The 17,676-nt window shown below is 49.9% G+C and overlaps 1 protein-coding gene across 1 annotated transcript; it reads left to right on the forward strand.

Annotated features, from left to right (window-relative positions):
• The first annotated feature begins 842 nt into the window (after positions 1-842).
• On the forward strand, positions 843-11,922 carry LOC139053024 (uncharacterized). The gene is made up of 2 exons (XM_070530160.1): positions 843-1,732; positions 10,333-11,922. Exons 1-2 carry the CDS (start codon positions 1,180-1,182, stop codon positions 11,892-11,894), a joined length of 2,115 nt encoding a protein of 704 aa, XP_070386261.1. The 5' UTR covers positions 843-1,179; the 3' UTR covers positions 11,895-11,922.
• The last annotated feature ends 5,754 nt before the right edge of the window (positions 11,923-17,676 follow it).

Here is a 17,676-nt window from a genome sequence, read left to right on the forward strand (position 1 = left end):
GCGCACCGAGGTTGTACTAACGCAGTCATCACCTAATAAACTGATGTAGTACGCTTCCAAGATTTCTCGCTCTTCTTTGCCCTTGCCCCTACCAAGAATCGTCACATTGCTTAACAAAGGATAACAACCACACTCATTGCAATGGCGAGGCAAGTTTGCACCGTTATTTGACCCCATGGAGGAGTGGTGCTCACGCAGGCGGTCATTAATACATCGACCGGTTTGGCCTATTTGACTGGTTTTTTCGTTCAAGTATGTAACAACTGGCCCAGATTTCAATCCTTCTGCACCCACTAACTGCACGTCGGGGGTGAAAAGCGACGGACTTCTGCGAGCGCGCGGCAAATTTCCATTTCTCCCATTATTTAAGGATGACCCCGCATTTCCCGAGATGGTATCATAGCTGCAGGAAGGTTACTAAAGGTTACAACATGAATGCAAACACGTCTTGGTTTTGATAGCCCACCATCGCTTCAGACAAAATTCTAGACAGAATTGCGTCATCGCGCTACCTAACACCTCGGCGCAGCTAGCCTGACCTCGAGACCCCCGCAGTGCGCATGTGCGACCAATATTACACGCCGCAGCGAATGTTCACTCTGTGTGATGTTCCGCAGCGTCGTCTCGCGAGGTATGTGAGGGTCACCAATGCCTAGCAGGTATGACTGAGCGGTTTCTCGCAGTAGCATTCGCGTTATACGTCACGGGTCAGCCGCTCTAATCAGCTGTAACCACGGCTCCCGCATAACTGCAAAAGCGATGGGGCGAAGCATCGGATGAAAAATGAACAGTCATGCCAGCAAGTAACACACAACGTACACGCCCACTGCTCTGATCTTGACTCCAGGGGAGCCCCAGCGCCGGGGCACCAGGTGGCGCGATTGGCAAAACTGCGATATTTTCGCAGCAGAACCACCCACAAGCGCGTCATATTCCTCCAAGGGCCGTCATCGTGAGCAAAAGCAGACAGTGATGCGTGGCACCGAACGAACAAAGACGATGGCAATGGATGGTCCGCGTTGATCTGGAGGCATCGAGGCGCAGCCGTCCTCTTCACCGGAAGCCCGAGCTTTTCCGTGCTCAAGACAGCCTAACTAGGCGTGTCTAGTGCAGTGTTTGTTGCACCACAACGCCGAAGCAGCCGCCGCATTTCTTCCGCTCGCCGGGAACGTCGGAGTCATGGCGAACGAATCGAGTGGTAACGCCGAGACCGGATTCGAAGTGCTGCTGTACGTGTACGACCTGTCCAAGGGACTCGCCAAGGAACTCTCTCCCGCTCTCCTCGGGAAGGAGCTGGCCGGCGTGTGGCACACGAGCGTCGTGGTCCGCGGCACGGAATACTTCTTCGGCTCGACGGGCATCGACAGCTGTCCGGCGGGAAGGACCGCCCTCCAGGAACCGGACGAGGTCGTGAGCCTCGGTCGCACGGAGCTGCCTCACGACGTCTTCTTGGACTACATGGGGCAGCTGGGAGAGTACAGCTACAAGGCCAGCACGTACGACCTCTTCCGCCACAACTGCAACAACTTCTCGCAGCACGTCGCCGTCTTCCTGACCGGCAACTCCATCCCGCGAGATATCCTGGAACTGCCCGACGAGTTCTTGCGCACGCCGATGGGCAGCACGCTGGTGCCTCTCTTCGAGCGCCTCGGGATTGCTGTCGATACGGCGCTAGGACAGGATTCTCTAGGCGGACAAAATTCGAAAAGGCTGAGCGCCAGGAGCGATGACTGTTGATGCAAGAACTGGTGATGATCCCTTATGACAATTTCTAGCCGAATTCAGTAGCATTTCTTTTTGTTGGCCGTAGTTACTTGAACCCACCAATAGCTCATTGAAATGTTTCAATTGTTCTTTATGCTTCCCAACAACTCACTAATAAATTCCATCGATAATTGACAGCCAGCTCTCACTTGAAACGTGTTTCGCAAATAACAGCTGTGTTTCGCAAATAACCAGAAAAAAAAACGGTTAACGTAAATAACTCTAGAGGAAAAGCTCCCCATATCGTCCATGCATTGAAATCAGCAACCGCAAGGGCGCTGCCATGTTACTACTCTGTGCAGGCGCGCAGGCGCATACGACGAGATGCGATTCAGACGAGAGCTGCAATCAACGCGATCCCTGGGCCTTCATCAGTATGGTGGCACCATCTAGCTTATATGCTCCTGCAAACGCATCCTTTCCTGCACCGTTCATTTTACGACAAAATTTTATAAATAATCATCCAATCTTTCCGAAAAAATATGGGAATGAACTTTACAGCTGTTCCAAAAGTACTTGCACCTATAAATTCTTGTTCTTGCCTAATATTTTGAAAATTTTTGCGTTGCAGAAATTAGTCGTAGCAACATGGCAGCACATTTGCAGTTGCCGCTTTTTTTTTGCCAGCTTTTCCTCTAGAGTTCGTATACTAACTCTATGAAAAATAAAAGCAACTGCGATTGTATGTCTGTGCTCCTTCCTTTCTTTATCTCTACTTTACACTTCCCCCTCCCCTCTCTCCCCAGCGTAGGGTAGCAAACCGGATCTTCCCCTCTGGTTAACCTCCCTGCCTTTCCCCCTTTTCTCTCTCTCTCTCTCTGGAAAAAGAAATACTCTGCACTACTGACCAATAATAAAGAAGCAGTTGAGGTCACCAGGCGTATACAAAGGAGACGACAGAAGACCATTTTTCTCGGTTGTGAATGACACGCCCCCTCGAAAGATTCAGATAGCTGCGCAGCAAGAAGAAACGAATCGAAATCACGGGCAACTCATGAACTGTAAATAAAGAGACCTAAGCGCAGATTGCATTGAAGTGCTCGGCGATTCAAACGCGATATTCGAATCGCATCGCAGCCCGAACTTTTTTTCGTCCCCGGCGAGTGCTGGGTGATCACTGGGGGAGATGCAGTCACAAATTCTAACAATATTTCACAAAGGATCTCGCTTTCCCCGTTTAGCACCCTTTTCGCTGAACGAATTGCTCAAGACAAACGAGATAGTGCTTCCGGCTGCGCGCCTCACATTGCCTCGGCGAAAGTGCACGAATGCGAAACCTAACAATCGTTTCGCATTCGTGCGCTTTCGCTTCTGCGCTATTACTGCGCGATTAGCTGTCGGAAACGCAACTGGGCGTTCGCTAGCGCACTGTGCTCCACTCCTGCTGCAAAATGTGTAACGGCAGAGGGAAGACGCCTGCTGTAGTTGGCTGTGAAAATAATGATTCGCGTACTAAGGAACGAAATGAATGACCAGGTCCACGGACCTCGGCTGCGTAAGCAGAATGCCTCTTTTGTCCACATTTCTCAATTGACGGCTTTACTCGAGGATTTAAAAACAAAATTTCACTCTTCCGCCTTGTTGTATCGCCAACCTTCAGCGTAAGGACTTCAACTCCAGAACGTCGGCAAGGGTGAGCAGTGGCGGCGAGGACTTGCGGAGTCGCCATCTGTCGGAAGCGCCTCGCTTGCGTATATAGTGTGAGGAATCACGCGGCGCGCTCCTCACGTATGTTTGGCTGCTGGCGCTCGATAAAAACACCACGCGGGAACCCTCCTAGGCATTTCTGTAAGTACTCTCGAAGCGACAGAAGTTTTTACTGCCAAAGCAATAATCTCAGGCTAGCAGAAAGCGCAGAATGGTTTACAGACGCTCTCTCTTTACTGAATACGTACAGTGAACGCCCAATCCGCGCGGTCGCCGTGATGGAGTCCTCCGAATCGGTTTCTTACTTGAAAGGTATAGGCAGTCAATGACAGCTATGTGCAATATGTTCTTGTGGAGGGCTGTCTGTATAACCAAATGCACCGTAACAGAATGAAGCCGCAATGCAGCGATCACACGGCTTCGCGGCGACCGACTGCGCATCTGCATGCATGTACGCGTACAATGTTTCGCTTTCGGTGCGAGCACGCCTTCGCACCATGCCATGATGTTTACGCCGCAGCATATGAGCATTTGACTCTACACAAGCAAACATTGTACACAAGCAACGCTGCCACAGCTGCTCAAAAATAATTTCGCTATAACTAGAAACTTCGACGACTACGGTGACTTTTGATATGCCGTCGGGACGATTCAATCTGTCTTTTTTTCTTCTAAATTCTTGGATGTTTGAATATCATTATTTCTCAAGTTTCATCACACTGTATGTTTATCGGTCTTCTCAGCAAGCAATTTCCCGTTTGTTTGTTTCTTAATCAAGTACGTTGATTGTTTCGTGCTAGCACAAACATGAGCATATGGCACGCCTTGTTTTTTAATGTGCTTCTTACCATTCCCTTTCCGTTCCGGTGAACTTGCCAGCTTCTAGCATCAACAAAATCATACATAGACCAGAGCTTCATGACATTAGCCGGGCAGCGCGCGCAGCCGAGCGCCTCAGTGCGCACTTTTTGCTGCTCACTGAACATCGCAGTCCCGACACCGTAGCACAAATCATCCTCGCGGAAGTGCTGGCTGCATGCCCGAGTTGTAGTCAATGGCTGCTTGCCGGTCATAAGTTTCGCGAGTCTAGCTTCCCGCAGCTTCTTGTCCTGTGAGTACGTGAGAAGGCTGACACCGGGTTCCGTTGCGTAAGACCGGCACTGCTGCACCGAGCAGTAGCCTACCATGTTGCACGCCTTCAAAGACAACCACTACCTATTATAGCTACTGCTTTCAAGTGTTGTCAAGCAGGCACCGGAAGCAGGAAAACCTCCCCACTTAGCCAGAACCATGGCGCAGGTGGTACTTTAAACTTTCGTTTTCAGCCTGCTTCGGCGCTTCCGAAGCAGCGGGCGCGGATGCTGTGTCCGCGTGATCCCTCGTATCACGTCACGCCGACGGCAGCGCCAGCTTTTCCAGTGGTGGAGCTCGCCCCCGATAGCGCTCGTTAAATACGGACAAAGGGTATAGTGCCGCTTCCTGGCATAATAAGTTTCTCGAGCTGTATCTACACACATCTCACACTCGACATTGAGCCCACTATATCGCCAATGTATCAAGAATTAGTGAATGGGCCCATCCTTGAATCAATACACTGAAGCATGGTTGATGGGCGACTACAGGGACTACACACGAATGTTCGAACATACGACGTGATGTGTTTACATGCACCGTTGTCGAAAACTTTAAAAAGTTCCTCCTCAATCGACAGACGTCAGGAATTTGTTCTGCCTCTTTTTTTTTTCCTTTGTGAATATTTGCTGCTGTTTTGCAAACGAAACTGCGACGCGATACTTGAGAAGCTATGACTGACTAAGCCCAGTATAAAAGCGGGTAAAGAGAAAAGGTTAAATGTAAAAAAAACAAGGTAAAATCCTCGTCTTCGATGGAATTTACAGCGCAAATCTGAAATATCCGCTTTTAGAAGTCATATTTTATTCTGCTAATTTTGCAATGCATATAGCATGTAGCTATGTGGTACAATAAATGAAGAAGAAAAGCGATATAGTCTCATGATCATGATGATACTTCCAAATTCTTTTAAACTCGAAGGAGACTGAACCGTCAACTGAGAGCTCGCGCCACCTGTCGACAAGGCGACAAAATAATAAAGGTTATCCTTGACGACGTTCCGAAGAGAGGCGCCACCGTTGCGAAATCTATCGAGCCGTCGAGAGCTTGTTCTGCCTGATCGATAGGAACGCGCGGAAAGCAGGGAGCCATGGAGGCAGAAAAGATCGGGAGAGAATTTCACTTCCTCCACGCGAGGGATTACGAGGGATGGACTAGCTTTGCCATCTGGCGGAGGGCAATACAGCCAAGCGGAACAAAAAGTATGGCCTTCGAGATTACATACGTGTCGAGTTGTGTGCTCTCGGCGGCCATAAAATGCTTTCTGCCATGGATACTAGACGGCAGCTTGAGGCTACGAACTTTTAGCCGTCATGAGGATCACCGTAAGGGCCGATTTACGCTCGAGCCGCCCATCGCCGCAAGCCGCACCGCACGCTTGCGTTCGTGCGAAAAATTGCACGTATCCAGCACTTGTGTACAAATTTCCATTTACACTGTGTGCACAGTGCATACCTTACACATCGTAAACCGAAATTTGTGCACAAGTGTTTGATACGTGCAATCTTTCGCACGACCGCACGCGTGCGGTGCGGCTTGCGGCGATGGGCGGCTCGAGCGCAAATCGGCCCTAAGGACGTAGTAGTATGCAATCATTGTAGAATTTCATTTCTTATTCTGCTTTGCCTCTTAACCTACACAAGAATCTCATTACCCGCTTTTATTGCTTTTATTCGCAGTGCTGTCTTCCCATCTCTGAACATATATGCCGACCTTTTCCGGTTTCAGCTCTCATTGCGTTATATAACCTTTAATCTGCTTCCGTGCTGGCATGTCTGCATTGTTTTGTTTTGTTTTTCTTTTTTCAAGTTATTTTTTTTACGTTGTCTTATAGGTTTTCGCTCTTAGGCAAATACCAAAAAAAAATGGTGGAAGGTCGCTGCATCCTCTGAAAGTGCGTTCACGATCTTATCAATGTTCAACTTCCTCAAAATGGCAGAAAAACTTCCACAAGGCGGCTATGCATTTGTGCATGTGTTTCCGAAAACCAATCGCCGACAAAATGAATAATCTATGAAATTTACTTTCCCTTTTGTAATGACCAACGAACTTTGACGAAGAGCTCTTCAACACCACTCGGAACTATATCGGAGATGGTGACGATCTCTAAAAGCCTCCACTTCGAACCAAACCTGCTTGAGGTAATTGTGTGTTACTATAACTATAAATATTTAGCACACTGGCCATCACTGCTTTAGCAAAGTCGCCCTATGCCTGTAACAATCCCATTCCCAACTCTTCAAGACTTATTTTTTCAGCGATATTCGCATCGTCCTTGGGCTGATCTTCACTGCTGTCCGCTTAACGTTCTCATCAACGTTCTGATTAACGTTCCTCGCGGTACAAACTTGCCGAGTATCTTGGCATTACATTACGACGTGCTGAGTCATCTCAGCATAAATATAACAATATTATGCCGCATACACCCCAACCCTGTCGCAAAAACGTGATAGCCTACGTTCTTCTCCCGCAACTAGCGTTGACACCGTGAGTGACACCAAAGCGCCTCGCGTTTAACAATTTATCTTTATTGGCTTCTTATTTCCTTCCTTGCAAAGCTCCACAAACGTCTTTTTATTCATTTTTTTTATCTTTTACGTCTAATTCACTGCCTACGCTTTTCTTAACATTCGTGTCACCGACGCATGACAGCGCCGCATTTCGAGCACGGCTAGACCCTGCGCTTCGATGGTGGATCACATGGCAGTGCAATACGAATAAGGCATTCCACAAAATAGAAAATCCGAGTGCGGAGCAGTGGGAGTGCGTGCTCTCCAGCGGCGACCCTAGCCTCCAACGGAGGCTGGTGGATCATGCCCGACGAGCAGCCACGCTAAGTGGTGCCCTGGAATAGGGGCGCCAACCATGCAGGCCGGAGATCGGCATCAACCAATAGAAGATGAAGACATCCGGTCCGACCGCTGAATTACTCCTTCTAGGGCAATAAAGTTTACTTTCTCCTCCTCCTCCTCCTCCTCCTAGCAGCCAGCTTGGGAATTTGATTGAGAGACTTGCCGCCGAGTAAATGCCGGTTCTCTGTGCCGTCGAGTAAATGTCGGTTACGAGATTTTAGCTCAGAAAGGGCCCAGCAGAGGCATGATGGCCAGGGTGACGTAAACCCCTCATCGGATGGGCCTTGATCCCGCAAGATGAAGAAGCGTCGTCTTGGAAATTTGAGGCCGGTTGTCACATTCAGGAAAGAACGCGTATGCGTGCATTAACCCTCTGCTATGTATTCACTACGTAGAATTCGTCATATTTAGCAGTTCGTGTTGCTAACTAACTGCCGTAAGTCAAAGCGAGAATACTCTAGGAGCACGTGTCGAATTTCCACTTATTCTTTTATTAGAAACGGCTCCGGCATAACGCGAGGGCATTATAGCAAGGGGTTTACTGCAGCTTGCGACATGAATACAAACGAGCCTTCATTTTAATAGCTTCGGTCAGAATCGCATCATCGCGCCAACTACCTCGTCGGCGCTTCGGCAAGCCTGGCCTCGAGACTCGCGTAGTGCTCATGTGCCTCCCATTTTACGGGCTGCAATGATCGTTCGCTCCGTCGGACGCCTCACTGTATCGTCGGGCGAGTGGACCACCGCTGCGTGACAAGTGTGGCTTAGCGGTATTTCGCATTAGTGCAGCCGCTTTACGTCATGGCTGATCCGCACTTATCAGCTGGCGACGACTCGCGCATAACTGCAAAAGTGATAGGGCGAAGGCGTCGGATGATCGTTAAGTCTGTATTTTGATTGCGCGCGCGTGTGTGTGTGTGTACGTGTGTGTGTGTGTACGTGTGTGTGTGTGTTTGTGTGTGTGTGTGTGTGTGTGCGTGTGTGTGTGTGTGTGTGTGTGTGTGTGTGTGTGTGCGCGCGCGTGTGTGTGTGTGTGTGTGTGTGTGTGCGTGCGTGTGTGTGTGCGTGTGCGTGTGTGTGTCACCAAAGGTCTCCCGCAAAGCTACTATAGCACATTAGATGATGTCACTAGTATGTGCAATGATAGTATTGGATATAACGCTGCCTGGTTGCGCGCCATATGCTGTAATTAGCACGTACTTCCCCGCTGGAGTGCAAGATACCCGTTATCTCGATACCTTTTATTGCTTGCAGTGAGAAGAACGCCATACTTGTGGGCGATATTAAATCTCGTCATGTATCGTGCAGTTTCCGAACGGACACTTGTGGCAAATGCCTGTGGGATTTGGGTTTTATCAAATAATATATGGCCACGTCTCGTCCACGTCCTGAAGTGGCCGGCGTTAGTGGCATGCCGGACAGCAGCAGCAGTGGGAAAGTCGAAGGAAGAGTCAAACACAGCTTCGCTTTAAAATCATGAGCCATTGCGCTCTGTTGAGGTGGATAACCAGCGAAGCTGTGCAGCACACGACAAATAGTATCATAAGAAGACGTCAAACAATGACACCAAGGACAACACAGGGGCAATTACTTGTACTTACTAATTGAATTAAAGGAAGGATAAATTAAAAGTGGATGAAAAAACAACTTGCCGTAGGTGGGAAACGATCCAACGCCTTCGCATTACGCGTGCGATGCTCTACCAATTGAGCTACCGTGGCACCGTTCTGCCATCCCCTTGCTTGGGTATATTTATGTTTTACTGCTAGAACTAACTCTGGGAGTGTTAGCCAGCGCCACCGCTCACAAACCTTGGCGGCGGATGTGGAACATCCTCTCTGCCGCAGGCGTCACGTGTAGGTGATCTTTTTGGGTGAAGGCAACTGGTCAATAAACTCACACGTGCTACCTGGAGGCATCAATATTTGTTGAAAGCATCAACATTGATGTTGCTTCCTGTTTATGATGTTGATCAGCATGCCGCAAACGCCGGCTACGTCAGGACGTAGTTGAGACCCAGGCCAGTCGAGACGTGGTCGAGACGTGGCCATATCAAAGAAACATAAAAGCCATGCGCTGTCGGTGTTTTGCTTCATGACATTTGTTTGTGAACTGACATTCTCAAAATTCCGAGGAATAACTTTGTAAAGGCCACTGGCCCGCGAACGGGCCAGAGGGACAGACCGGCCGGTCCCGAGGTGGGACTATAGAAGTAAGATGTGCGTGAAGGAATCGCTGCCTTCGTAAAAATTTCTTAATTGCTCAAAATCTTTACGCGCGGGCGTTTAAGGTTCCAAGCGAGCCATTCATATACGAGCAACGCTTTGAGGTAAGTTATTTAATTACAAGCAACTGAAATTCTTACTGAAACGGATCGAAATAAACATGGGGTTACATTTGGCAGCCTCAGGAGTGACAAATGACTCTTTAACGGCCTTGGTGGAGATCGCTACGACAAGCTGCAAAGATCGGTTCAACGTACCTACGAAGCAGCTTGATTTCTTTCTTCAGATCTCTTGAAAGTAGCCGCAGAGGTGCAGCAGTATCGCTGTGACGTTCCTTGCTTTCGTCGTATAAGTAGAGCCACGTTATTTTACAACAAAAAAAAGAACATTTTTATATTCAGACACGTCCTTAGGATGTGCATCATTTATCACAGCGTGATGTGCAATTTCAAATTCGTGGAAGCGCTGCACTTTTGCTGGAAATTGGATTGTTATACTGCAATGTCGCACAGGACTGCTGTCTTTCTTTCTGTGTTTTTTTTTCTTCCTCCAAGACAGCATACATATGGCCAAAACCAAATATAGGCGCGTGACTGTTTCTTACCAGCGTCGAAAGAGAAAGAAGAAGCAGGCAGCGCCGCGTGGCACCGAACAAAGAAAGAAGAAGGCCCATGCACTTTGTGGTCGGCGCCGAGCCTGTCGTCTTCTGTGAGTCATCGGAAGCAGGAGGCTTTACCGTGCTCAAGACAGCTCGTCTAGGCGTCTAGTGCAGCGTTTACTGCATCGCAGCACCGAAGTAGCCACCAGATTTCTTCGGCTCACTGTGAGCCTGAGCGAAATGTCCGGATTCGAAGTTCAGCTCTACGTGTACGACCTGTCCAAGGGACTGGCCAAGAAACTCTCCCCCGCTCTCCTGGGAAAGCAGCTGCCAGGCGTGTGGCACACGAGCATCGTCGTCCGCGGCACGGAATACTTCTTCGGCTCGACGGGCATCGACAGCTGTCCGGCGGGAAGGACCATCCTCCAGGAACCGGACAAGGTCATAAGCCTCGGTCGCACGGAGCTGCCTCACCGGGTGTTCTTGGAGTACATCCGCGAACTAGGCGAGTCCAGCTACAAGGGCAGCACGTACAACCTGTTCCGCCACAACTGCAACAACTTCTCGCAAGACGTCGCCCTGTTCCTGACCGGCAAGTCCATCCCGCGAGAGATCCTGGAACTCCCCGACGACTTCCTGCGCACGCCGATGGGCAGCACGCTGGTGCCTCTCTTCGAGCGCCTCGCGATCAGTGTCGACAAGGCGCCGGGACAGGATTCTCCTGGCGGAGCGCGACAAAGGTCGAAGAGGTCGCCCTCCCCAAGCCGTCAGAAGCCTGGCTCCGCTCGCGGTAGTGCGCCTGGAGAAACGAGTCCAGATACAGGGAGCGAGGAAGAGCGCGATGATGAGCGCGGTGGCGACCAACCGATCTTCTACCCACGGGTCGACGGCATCGCCGCTTTCAAGGAGCTCGAAGGACACCTCAAAAGAACCGCCATCACCGAAAGCGAGCGCTCGCAGCTGGACCACCTCCGCGAGTACCTCGTCGAGGGCCACGGAGCTTGGGAGCTCGGCCCAGAGCTGCTCGACCTGATCGAAAAGCTGCTGACGTCGCCCGACGTGAAGTGCGCGGCGCGGCTGTCGCTACTGCGAGTGCTGCAGGCGGCGGCGCTGATCAAGGACGTCATCCTCCTCTTGCACCAGGACCGCAGGACGCACGTCATCATGAACTACGTCAACCGAATCGCGAAGCTTTCTCCCCAGGAGCAGGACGAAGTGCTCAAGTTGCTCTGCAACCTGTGCAGCCACGTCGCCAGCTGCGAGTGGCTGCTGTACGTAACCGAGTGGCGAGACAGCAGCGGCCGGGTGTGCAGCAACGCCAAAGCCACGGTCCGCGCCGTAGTCCACGGGCTCCTTAGCGACCGGCTGATCGCGCAGGAGTTCGCCGCCGCGCTCGTCTTCAATCTCACCACGCGGGAGCTGTTCGACGACGCTGCCGAGGAGCTGTCCGCGGCCATCGCGCAGTTTTTGCAGGGCGACCTCGGCGAGGAACAGGTTTACCGCGCTTTGACGGCCCTACATCGCCTTCTGCGGGTCAACTACAATGACGTGTCCGCAAAGATCCGGAGGATCACGCCGTACCTGCAGAAGCTGTCCGGCTCTTCCGAGCGTGTCCAGAAGCTGGTCAGTCGTATCCGCAGTAAGATTTCGGCCTCGACGTCAGCATCACGGAAGTGATTGGACGTTTCCGTGCACATCGCATATTCTGCAACAGAAAATAAATAAACAAAAATAAACACACGTAGCTCCAGTTAATATCTATGTAATGCATTGATGGCTTGGTAGAGAATGGTTCTGATGAGTCCTATAGGTGTTCTGCAGCGAATGGCTAAGGCTTTTGCGAAGTATTGATAATTGACGCGGAATGCAGCGCATGATGTTTGTTTTTGTTATGCGCTGTCATCCAGACTGACCTCAGAGTTTCATTGAAGAGTTGCACATACCAAGTGGACGCTGGGGCCCTTAAGCAGTGGCAGATACCCAGTGACTCCAGGAACACATGCCTATAGTGGCACATACCCAAGTTGCCGTTAAGGAGGTCCATTGAAGAGTGGCTACTGGGGCGGGTATACTTAAGTGTTAACGAGTGGCACATAACCAGTGACACACATCCAGTGTCACATACCCAGGTTGACGTCAAAAGGGTTCATTGAAGAGCTTCGCATACCTATAATGTCACATATCCAAGGGTATGACACATATCTTAAAGTTCGCTCCCTTCGGGATCGGCCCACATATTGAGACTACACTGTCTTCACAACAGACTCACGAAAACGTCGCCAGGTAGCCATAACAGAAAACTGGATTGAACTCGCCCAAGAGCGTTTCGCATTAAAGATTGTTCAGGCACCACGCATCTAACACATCGCGAACATTTAGCTAGCTGTTTTGTCTGTATTGCGTTGATCTGATAAGATGTTGCATTTACGCTGTCTTTTGATTGGTTAGTGCCAGGAGTAAATCAACATGAGTCGGCAAACGAATCGACAAGAAGCCAATATAAGCTATGTTGTGCACGATATTTCGCGGTTAAATTCGTCAGAAGAAGCAACACGAACATGGTGTAAGTGGCGTCGAAGCCTTCATTGTCAGGTTTTATACATTTTTAGTCATCATATCCCATGGCATCTCAACGAAAGCAGATCGAGAGGGCGTTATTTGTTTGTTTATTTATTCATGCAAAGCTTTCTTAGCCAGTTTCTGCAGTTTTGTAGGTATCTTTCATCTAAGCTCTATCGACTGTCCAGGTGCACGCTTACATCAAAATGCCGTGCTCCTACGACTTTTGGACTTCGTGCCGCTTTAGTCTAGTATCGATTTACATAGCACCTAATTCGGGAACACACATCCTGTACAATTTGCGCAGCCTTAAACTCTCGCGGCTTTCTCTTCTCTCCGCGGGAAATTGTGGCGTTAGGCTAAAGGTCGGGCGCTACACTAGTCCTTAGTGCACTCACGTGATTTATGACGCATGTACAGCCGCGGCCACTGCTAGTGAAAACACAGAGCCCATGGCATCACTCCGCGGAGCTCCCCACCGCCTGGGCCTCATCAAGTCTTGTGGCACAAGCGCTACCAAAGCGATTGGCGAAAAGTCGTCTTCCAAGACTTTACGAGGCTCCAGTGGTGGAATTTCCGCGAAGCAATGCGACGGGCTCTCGTGTTCCCTCTAGCAGTGGCCGCACCTGTACATACTAGCAAGTTATTTAAACACACGGAAATCGTCATTTTGGGGTCGTTCGGCAGTAGCAAGAGCAGTAACATTTTGCAACTAACTGAAAAAATAAGGTACTGTGAACTACTAACCAATCAGAAAGACGCAACTGACGTCGTCGAACGTATATAAAAGATACTGCATAAGACCATTTCTCTCAGTCGTGAATGGAGATCCACTCGGCTGCGCAACAACGAAAGAAACGATCAGAAACCACGGACATAATCGTAGTCTGTAAATAAATGGACCTGCACCTTACAGTGCATGCCATGTGTTGTGTTTCAATGTGCCGTTCTCCAATACTAACAAAGCTTGATTACACTGACAGGCATCAGGGAGGAAATCCGCCATAAATTAAGTGTATTATATGAGGAATGGGCTGTGTTTAGAACAGTGATTCGAGAGAAGCATAGAATTCAGACCGTTGTAGTCCCTTGCAGTTGCCACAAAACAATTGAACGTTAGATACGTGAAGAGAATGGCAAAATCGTTTAAGTAAAGTAAGGGCGATGACATCAAGCTTGGCGGATGAAACGACGATAGCAAGTTTAATACAAGCACCTAAGCGCGGTCATCCAATCATACTCTAAAAAGGAAACAGTGTTATTTCCTTTGCCGGGTTCCGACACAATGCCTGGCCATAGTCCAAATTCTTTTCTGCAAGATGGCGAAGAACTTCACCACTGAGAACCCGGCCTGCCATGCCGAACGCCGCACGCTCGCAAACTTTTGGCACGAAACCCGTGAAAAGTTCCCGCGCCTTTGACGGCACGAGGACGATTTACTGCCACCAGCAAAAAGTGATCGTCGTCTTGTGATTTTATCGGCTAAGACAATTTTTTTCATTGCTTTGTGATGCTCGCCGCTAAGCGCACAGCGTCATGCAACGTCACACATTGGGCGCAGGCCAGCGCACGTCAAGAATGTTGGCGAAGGCATCTATAACATGCAGGCGGGTGTGCCCTTCCACGCCGAAGCGGTGCCAGTCTCGGAACATATGCGTTCACTGGGCATCAGTATACTTCGTCGACACTTTCACGACCTGCAGAGACACGACTTCCACCTACACGAACGATTGTAATGTGATCCCGTCGTCCAGGAGGAGCGGTGACAACTTGTCGGTTTTGACATCCAGTATGCGGTAACTTCAGTCGCCAACGGAACCACATCATCGCATACTTGGAGGAAATGACACTATCATTTCTTTTTTCTTACGATTTTGAAGAGAACGCAGCAACTGGGCATGGGCCACCATGGTCAATTTGGCATTTGGAATGGACGGCAGCGGCTTTTCTTTGTTGTCTCATGGCACCTCTGCGGAAATTCGAAGAAACCAATTCCACGGCAAACAGTCTTGTTTGCCTCGACCTTATTCTCTTCAAGCAAGGTACGAAGTCGCATACTGAACAGTACGCGGAAGAGTTGGCGTCCACGAGAAGAGCAAATCACCAGCACCGATCACCAGCCTAACGACGTCATTTTACAGTCGACGGCGAAAACAGCGCCCGACTCGGCGACGGATAAGCACATCGTCACGCATTATGCTAAACAGCAGGCGTACGAGAAGTTTCGAGAGGCTGGACTCGTCAGAAGCTGCATCGGGCAGGGTGCCGCGCGGAGGTACCCGTTCTGCCACGTCACAAGCGGAACCGCGTGCCTGCGTCATCGATGAACTGAGCGCCTCGAAACGCCCGTGGACATAGGACGCCACAACAGTCACATGAGGAACGCCAGCAGACAGTAGACGAGCATGTTGACCATGGACGCGATGATGACGCGATAGCGCACCGTCTCGCGGGCCATGCCGGCGTGATGCGTGACGAGGTAGACGAGCACGGTGAGGTAGGCCACCGAGGCGAGGATGTAGTGCAGCCGGCAGGCGTGACGGTAGGCGGACGACGACTCCAGGCCCGGCGACGCGAGGTAGACGAAGGCCGTGAGCGGCGTGGTGTACGCCGCGATCAGCACGAAGGCGAGCGTGTACACGCTGAATATGCACACGCCGAAGCCGCGGGCGTAGTGGAAGTTGAGCGTGTCCGCCAGGGACACCACGCCCAGCAGGACGGCCAGGAGCTCGACCTTGGCGACCGACGGCGCCAGCCGGGACCACATGGTGGGCTCGCGTCCGCTTCACGACGACGGCGGAGGACCGGGGCCCATAGCTGAAGCTGCGGTTGGCGATGATGACGATGATGATGGTGGTGGACCTCTGTCGTGGCTTGCACCCACTAAGGGGTAGAGGCCAAGAATCGGGTGGCAGGAGGTAGTTGAAGGAAATTCCTATTTCGCAGCTGCTTTGTCGACCTGCGTGGTGCGTCCTCTCTTCGCCGTCCTCGTCATCGGCTACATAGCTGATGTTTTAGTCCCAGCCACGAGTGAGCAAGCCAATCCGCTCGATGTAGGTGCGAGTGCACGAGGTGAGAATACACGTTTGTTCGTTACTTGTATATAGGAGAAGTCATCTCGCAGGTGCGTCGGTTCGCAGCTGTGCCTGACTAAGCCTAACTCTTCGGTTACCATTTTTCTCGAGGTATAAGCCTTAAGTCTGATCAAGCCTGTCTTTGGTTATCGTTTTCCTTGACGCCTAGGCTACTAAAATGTCTGTTACACTCATTTCTGTGCTATCAACTCATTCACTTGCACGCTGCAAGCATTAGGCATTACATTCCTTTGTTCGGATTCACTTTGTTTCTGTAACATATTTTTTTTTTGTTAACACTTACATCGCCTGTTTGCTGGCGTACTGCACATAGACGTACAGAGAGCTAAAATTATAATTATACGTAGCTCACTGTAATCGAGTGATTGGACTGCGATACTGTGCGGTAAGTCGGTCATTCCCGAGTCGCGCTTACTGGGCATGCGTCATATAAGCTTTATTCGGTTCGCCTGCACTACGTGAGCTAGCTATAACGGAGTGCTGCAATTCGTCATTCGTTTCCCCAGTTCGATACAGCGTCTCCTGCACGTCGCCCTTCGTTCTACTCAGTGCACTGCAGGGCGAGTTCACACCATTCCCTGCACTCGTCAGATAAGTAGTGCAGCGTTCCTGCGTCAGGTTCCGTGCCGCTTCCACGCGAGCAGGAACTGGCACCAAATTGGCGGGAAGTAGTTCACGATGTTCAGGGGAAGATCAAATGGAGCTACAGCATTTGCGATCATCATCATCATCATCATCATCATCATCATCATCATCGTAATCATGGTCGTCGTAGTAGTAGTCGTCGTTGTCGTCGTAGTCTGTATGGTTCATGCTCGATATGCTGATAGGAATTGTCGGGGCAACTGGTGAACTCTCGGCTGGGGCTAATGTCGCAATTCTGCAGAGACCGCGGAAGCGCAGGGCAAAAAAAGAAATATCTGACGCCGGCGTTGGCATGCGCTTCGAAGATTGAAAAAAATGCTCTAAGAAGGCGAGTTTGGCATTACGCTTACTCTGTTTTCATCTCCTTTGGACTTTCAGGAAATATGTACCGGGTGTTTTAGCGAACACATTCAATGTCTTTGTATAGTTGCCTGTGGCAGGCAGCACAATTCTAGTACATGAGCGAGCTGGTCCTCTCGAAGAGGCGGGCATTACTTGCCCAAAAAGTTGAAATGCATAATTGACTAATTAGCAAAAATTCACAAAATAGATTTCTAACGAATTGCCTTATGGCACATGTTGCAATTTACAAATTCTAGCCGAGGAGTTCGCAAGGCGGACCCAATTGGAACGAACTCAGGATGACACCAGTTTCGAGATATCAATTCCCGAGCTTTGCAGAGAAATGCACTGGCGTTCCAGTTACTGTTGTGCTTCAATGCATAAAATGGCGCTTTGTTAAGAAAGGAAGTGGAACGACAGTGCATTCTTACCGCAAGTTTGACTGCTCATATCTCGTAACTGATGTCATACACACAGTTCTCTTCAAGTGGATATGTCTTTCAGTCTCACCCCCTTGAATTTGTAAATTGCAATACGTGCCAAAAGGTAATTAGTTGAGAATTTAATAAGTGAATTCTTGCTAATTAGTCGATTGTTCATTTCAATCTTCGTGCATGTCCGCCTCTTCAAGTGGACCATCTCATGGACTAGAATTGTGCTATCCACCACAAGCAATTTTTACCATTTTTTTAAAGTGTTCGCTGAAACAGCCTGTATATGTACTCCAATTCAGTTTAATCTTCCCATGGAATCCGAACCTCTAGGTATGATCAAGACACTGCGACCTGCCGCTGAGTGAGTTGACCCAAAACAATCTT

The sequence above is a fragment of the Dermacentor albipictus genome, unplaced genomic scaffold (assembly GCF_038994185.2).
Source record: "Dermacentor albipictus isolate Rhodes 1998 colony unplaced genomic scaffold, USDA_Dalb.pri_finalv2 scaffold_56, whole genome shotgun sequence".
Classification (NCBI taxonomy): Eukaryota; Metazoa; Arthropoda; class Arachnida; order Ixodida; family Ixodidae; genus Dermacentor; species Dermacentor albipictus.

What these genes read in the sequence shown, in the direction of transcription:
- LOC139053024 (XM_070530160.1), top strand. Translation starts at nt 1,180, where the DNA reads ATGGCGAACGAATCGAGTGGTAACGCCGAGACCGGATTCGAAGTGCTG. An exon ending in GAGCGCCAGGAGCGATGACT is followed by an intron (nt 1,733 to 10,332) that starts GTTGATGCAAGA and finishes GTCTTCTGTGAG; the next exon opens with TCATCGGAAGCAGGAGGCTT.